The sequence below is a fragment of the Cryptomeria japonica genome, chromosome 10 (assembly GCF_030272615.1).
Source record: "Cryptomeria japonica chromosome 10, Sugi_1.0, whole genome shotgun sequence".
Lineage (NCBI taxonomy): Eukaryota > Viridiplantae > Streptophyta > Pinopsida > Cupressales > Cupressaceae > Cryptomeria > Cryptomeria japonica.
This window is the reverse complement of record NC_081414.1, coordinates 568,035,366-568,041,879: the sequence shown is the minus strand read 5'-3', so window position 1 is coordinate 568,041,879 and position 6,514 is coordinate 568,035,366. Positions and strand designations below refer to the sequence as shown.

Here is a 6,514-nt window from a genome sequence, read left to right as displayed (position 1 = left end):
TTCTTAGAACTAAATACCCTGGGCTCCTTTATTAATTTTAATATGCACTTATGAACATATTTCTTCAATATTATCAATATGAGATCTTTATTCTATAATAATAAAATTAAATTTTTTTTGACTTAATTGATTTATAATATGACAATTATGTACTAAGTATTTACTTTCCATACAAGCATGTAATTACTTATAAGGATTTGTACCTAATTATAGATGAGTTGGCGAGCTTAATAGTTTCCTTCAAGTACCTTGATTTGTGGCAGCACGCAACTGATTGGGCACGTTTTCCTTTCAGAGCAAAAAAATTCATGTACTGTGTATCTGTATACTATTCCCTTCATGTATTATCAGCTCACCCATATAAATCTGTTCGCTGTACCACACAGTTCTGTGAAATAGTTACTTACACGGATTGATAATGATGTTAGAATGGAATAATTTTCACAAGATGGTAGACGGCACATTATTTTCTTAGCTAAGAAAACTGGTACACATATTAAACACGTTATTTCATAATATAATATGCATGTGGACGACTATTGGGCGTCCTAATGAGTTGAGGGCTTCCTCGCCCTCACACAGAATAGATTCTGAGAAGAAGAAACTCCAGTTTATCGGTTCAGAAACTAAAGGAAGATAGTAGCTACATATGATTCAAACATCATAACATTGAACACTATATATATCTAGCAACAGAAGAATTAGCAGAGAGGCTATATCAATATCTTGAATTCTAGTAACTTGTGGGGCAGAAAGTAATGGTATAATTGGCGGCAGAACAAGTGTAAAGACTGGAGGGATCATCGAAAGCATAGGTATAGGCGTTAGGGCAAGCTTGCTTAAACTCCTTGGAATACTTACTGGGTGAGCACGTCTGTGGATTCGAGTGCTCACCCGTGCAACAATATTCGGGCGTCCCGAAAGCAAGACAAGCGCTCTTACATGCAGTCACCTGCCCATCGTTTTTAACACTGAGTTCAGAAGGACAGCTGGTCCTCAGATCGGTTACGCACCCTGCCGTTTTGCAGCCGCCGGTGCCTCCCACGGGGGTGACTGTGAGCGGAAGGTTGTATCCATCTACCAGGCTCACGTCGTAGAAATCCTTGTCGCCCAGTGTGAACTCTGCCAGACTTGCAGGAGCAACTCCGCCTGAATTGCACTTCAAAGAGTTCCCGCAATCCCCAGTGATGCAGGACCCTTTACCTGGTGCAAGAGTTAAAATTTATTTTTTGATATTAGATAAGTGGGTCTCGATCTTTTACAAATTATATTCAAACCGATAATAGTTAAATTTGTTCTTGTGCAATCGATCGCAGACATCACGGATAAATGAGAAATTGAATTCACAACTTGAACTACCTAAACGACAGGGAGACCAAATGAACTAACCCAGAAATCAATGTTTTAGTAGAATTTTACTACCTGTTTTATCGAATTTACAGTCCGTCCGCCCCCATATGCGGCCCGACCAGCCGGCAGAAGTGGTGAAGGGCATCGATTTCCCAGGCGGTAGAGCAAAGCCTCCATCGCCCAACACAGTGCCTCCATTGCCCGATAATGTTCCGGGCCAAACGGTGTATGCACAATTATTGACGATCGTGAACACTGTTGCGTGTGCTCCATTTGTTCCTGCACATCACCCATTCCAATAAGATTCGACCCATTTTGATGAATAATAATCTTGCTCTAAACTAATTCACCATAATCGACCCGAAAGAATTCAAGAAATGAGGAGACTTTATCTCCTACCAAATAAAAGCATCAATGCCAATACCCACGCCATGGAGAAAGAATGCTTCGATGAAAGAGTATTTTGTGGTGTTGTGGAGAGAAATGGCTGTCTAACGTTGCTTATATAGTAAGTTGAGTTACATCACGAACATGTCGGATGGGATGTAACAGAAGTGTGAGGCCAAAACGCACGGAAGACGAAGGAAGCTTAGGCAATACACGTGAATACGGATGAGAAGAAGAGCAATCAAATATCTATTGAGAAGAAGGAAAGCTATTCATGTTGACGACATCATCTCCATGGGATGCCTAGAGTTAGAGAGCTAATTTGTGACAGGAATAGTAGTATGGTTTCTTAAAAACACAGACTGCGATAAAAACAAACACAGGAATCAATAAACAATAAAAACAAGCACAGGAATCAATAAGTAGCTGGCAGATTCTATTCTCTACAACACAGGAATCAACATATAAATTGTATAGGCGAGTTTGGCTTTGAGAGAAAATAAATACCGTAAATGTCACACCAAAAGAAGTATGAAAATAGGTAGGAAGGAGTTGTAATTAGACTTTGGTGTTGTCCAAGGGAGAAGTATGTTGACTATTCACAAAATGACGGGAAGTAATGAAGCTCGTTATTCATCCGGTTGTGTGTGAATGGAATTGAAGTCGAACTTCACGGGGAAAGATTGTTTGAATCCGAGGGAAACCTATGGGCCAGTGCACTTTTGACAATTTGTCTAAAGTACTACCTCGCTTTTCATGGAAAAGAATACTAATATAAGTACATAGGTTTAATGAAAGTAATTTATATAAAAGATTTGAGTTTTAATTATATAATTAGTTGTTATAAATTCAAAATTAAAATAAATATCTATTTTAAAATTAGAGAAAGGAGATTGATTTGATTAGATGGAAGATAATTATTTAGAATATGAGACTATAAATAATCAATAAATATAATGGTCTATGTTGTTTTAAATCTATTCAATGTTACTATGTATGAGTTGGATGTGGGATAGTACACACATTGCACTCATGTGACTTACATATGGACAAATCACTCTTACTCATAAAGCAAATTTCAATTGAACGAGGTAGCACATAAGGGACTAGCCTTTTCATGAGGAAAGAGTTTCCTATGAGTGTCAATTATGTTTGTTAGTGGGCAAGTTGTTGTGTTGGCTTGATCACTCACTTCATAAGGAAACATTGTTTAATGGTGAATGATTCTGATGACATGCAATATTGTCATTGGAATGTTAATGTGGTCTCTAGAAAACCTCTGAAGTGGTTTTATTCTATTAACTCTTGTGTAGTGTTAGCCTTGTATTTAATCTTGTCAAATTTTAAACTTGTGTCAAAATCTTCAAACTAAGATCTTCCTAGCTAAAATATCTCTAATCATTTGCAAATACCATCCCTTGCCACCTCAAAGTAGAACTTCTATCATTTTAAATCAAGATTTTCAAAAGCCGTGTTACATCATGTTAGAATTTATAAAAATAATTAAATATCAACTATGTAAAAGATGGTAAAAAATCATTTTATGAGGATGTTTCTAGTGTTGTTCCATCTAATGTGGTAAATTTTCAGAGCAATACGCTTTATGATTAGCAAGAATTTAAAACTTTAATTTTTTCATTATTCAAATTGTAAAAAATAATTAAATCGAAGTTTTTGTTCAATTCAAATGGAATTAGCTTTATGGATTTTGGTCATAATTGTATTATCAACAATTTGACAAAGTTTTGTGAGAATACATTGAGTTGACAAAAAGTTATGACAGTTTTCAGTTTCATCAAGTTGATAGAATTCTCAGTGTTTTCACATGCTTCAAATAAAGACATTAAGAGATAATGAATTTACTTTAGATTTTGATGCATAAGAAATTTCAGATAGAAGACATTAAGAAATAAATGAATTTACTTTGATTTTCGATGCATAAGAAATTGTGAAGCTTAAAAAAAAAGATTATTTCAGATTCAATATAGATATTTATCAATCCTATTCACATATGTTGAAAGATTTGATTTAAATTATTGTCATTATTAGTGTTTTCACAATGCGTGAATTATATGTTTGAGCCATTACAATTGAAAATCTTAGTTGTACACCGTGTGAAGATTAAGCCAAACGTAAATGCTGATATAGTTCTCTATTATAAGCTTAGTACAATATTAATCATATTATTGTACAAAACGGTGTGATTCGGATATTTAATCTTAGTTGTACTGGTTACCAAGCTATACAGTAAGGCCGATTCAAAGTTGTTAACTCACCGTGCAACGTCGAAAAGAGGAAAATGAATGCTCATCGGCATCTTCATAAGGGTTAACAACTACCTCCACATTGCCACTGAAATTTGTGAAACACTATTGTGTGCCAATGGTAAAGAAAGGTTAGTTTTGTCAGTGTTATTATGCGAGTTGATAACTTCATTCAAAATGCCGAGGAAGACATGATCACCAGCTTGGTATGGGTTTCTAAATCTATTCAAAACATTTGATAGACGACATGGAAACATTTGGGCACTTCACTATAAGTTCGGTAATCTTTTTAAGTTGATAATTGTTTATATTTAGTCAATCATGAGGTGAGTAAGCTGTTGTCGGTGGGTGGGAGATGAATCTTCTCTAGTAAAGTAGTTAATTTTGTTAATACATATTTGCTATCATTACATCACATACCGGCTGTCACTATACCAAAAGTTTGAACTGTAAATGAGAACACCACTGAAAAGATTAAGATGTAGAGAAGGGTTGAGGGTACCACAAGACAACGATAACTCTTAAATCTTAATAGTAAAAATCATTTTTTTCGGAAAAACTAAAAGAAATGTGGAGAGTGTGGATAAGGCACATGAATTGTTCGAACATGATGCCTAGAAGAAGTGAATTTTTGATATATGTTGTATTCACAACTGCCTTGATAGACATGAGTGCAAAAGATGGAGGCATAGCTGAGATGCATGAATAGCTATAGAAAAGTTATCAAAGAAGAATGCAATTGATTGTATATTAAATGCTTAAAATAACTTATCAAAAAGGCTTTAGAAACTTTGAAATAAATGAAATCGATAGGTATAAAGCCATATTCAATAATCTTTGATAGCATTGTTGCTATTTGCACCAAAATGGGAGCTTTGACGTCACATGAAAACTATACAAAGTTGAAGAAATTGGCTTGGTGAATGAAAGCATCAAGGTATTTCCATATTCCACAACATTTACCTAATGTGGTGGAAGAGAAGGAAAAAGAATTATTTATCTGCTACCATGCTAAAAAGTTAGCAATTGCATTTGGTTTGTTAAACATGACTTCAACAACTATTAGAGTTCTTAAGAACCTTCAAGTATGTTCTTGATTGCTACACTGTAAATAAATTCATCTGCAACATTGCAGGAAGAGAAATGTGAACCATTTCCATCATTCTAAATACGAACAACATTTTAAATATGAATACTAACTTTCCCAATTAAAGAATAATAGACCCTCTGGTGAATATTTTGTCCTATTTATTGGTCATGGTTGGGGAATGGAAGCAGGAAAATTAGTATGGGCTGAGTATGCTAGACCCAGAGCCTAGAACCATGGCAAGTTTGTCATTTTTTAATTTGGATACCACCATGTCGCCACATAGTATAAGATACAGGTCTCGCTCACCTCTCCCTTCTCCCTTCTGCACTCTCTCTTTATTTTTGCCAAAGCTTTCACAATTAAGGTTTTTGTAGTTTCCTATCCCACTGGAGAAGATCAAGTTGTAGTTTCTACAAGAGGAAAATGAGTGAATTCAAGAGTTAAATAGAAAAGCTTCCATAACTTAGGTCAAATGTTCTTGGCATCATAACACATGGATCATAAGATACCATTATACTTCTTGTTCTTAATGTATGATTCTTTTGGAGCTCAAAGACTATCAGAAGCAATAAAGAAAAAGGAGGTGTCTATTTCAAGTGTCTCTTTGTCACAAGTAGTCGCATACTAACCCTTCAGATCCCCCAAGCTCTCTCTCCATATCTCTCTTTTTCCATCTCCCTTTCCCCCTCTCTCCCTCTCTCCCCCATATCCCTCTCCTTCTCACCTTTCTCTCTCACTCTCTCTATATCTCTCTCTCAACATATCTCCCCTCCTCTCTCTCCCTTCCTCCTCTCTACCACTCTCCCCCACCTCTCCCTTCTCAAGCCAAGCCCTCTCTCTCTCTCTCATCCCTTCTCCCACCTCTCTTTCTTTCTCTACCTCTCTCCCCCACCCTCTCTCTCTCTCTCTCTCTCTCTCTCCAACCTCTCACCCCCTCCTCTCTATCTAACTCTATCCCTCCCCCCACCTTTCTCCAACCTCTCTCCCCCTCCTCTCTCTCTCTCTCTCTCTCTCTCTCTCTCTCTCTCTCTCTCTCTCTCTCCCTCCTCTTTTTCCCCACCTCCCTTCCTACACTTACATGGAGGCCAAAGTTTAAGACCAAAAAACTGAACAAGCTAAGTTTAATTAGCCCCTTCTCGTTACTTTCCCTAAAAATATGCCCATGTCTTGTTTGGGTCTATAATGTAAAAGAACCATATGTAGTTTTTATCATTAAAAACCTATACAGTTTTTTAACACTAAATGTTGCAAACCCAATTGGCCACCTGGACATTTTAGGGACAAAAAACATGAATGGTTTAAGGAAAAGTAACCAACACACATTATGTTGAGTTAAAGTGGATTCACAAGGGCCAAAAAAGCCTAAATTTTTTTGTTGAATGTCCCACTATAATTGTTTCTGTCTACCCGCAACATTCTCGGA

The 6,514-nt window shown here is 36.4% G+C and overlaps 1 protein-coding gene across 1 annotated transcript; it reads right to left on the bottom strand.

The window, feature by feature from the left end:
- Window positions 1-435: 435 nt before the first annotated feature.
- Window positions 436-1,889, bottom strand: LOC131060718 (pathogenesis-related thaumatin-like protein 3.5). Its single transcript, XM_057994052.2, has 3 exons — window positions 1,750-1,889; window positions 1,423-1,629; window positions 436-1,203 (listed from the first exon to the last, which is right to left on the bottom strand). The coding sequence occupies exons 1-3, from the start codon at window positions 1,781-1,783 to the stop codon at window positions 734-736; spliced, it is 711 nt and encodes a 236-aa protein (XP_057850035.1). The 5' UTR covers window positions 1,784-1,889; the 3' UTR covers window positions 436-733.
- Window positions 1,890-6,514: the final 4,625 nt, after the last annotated feature.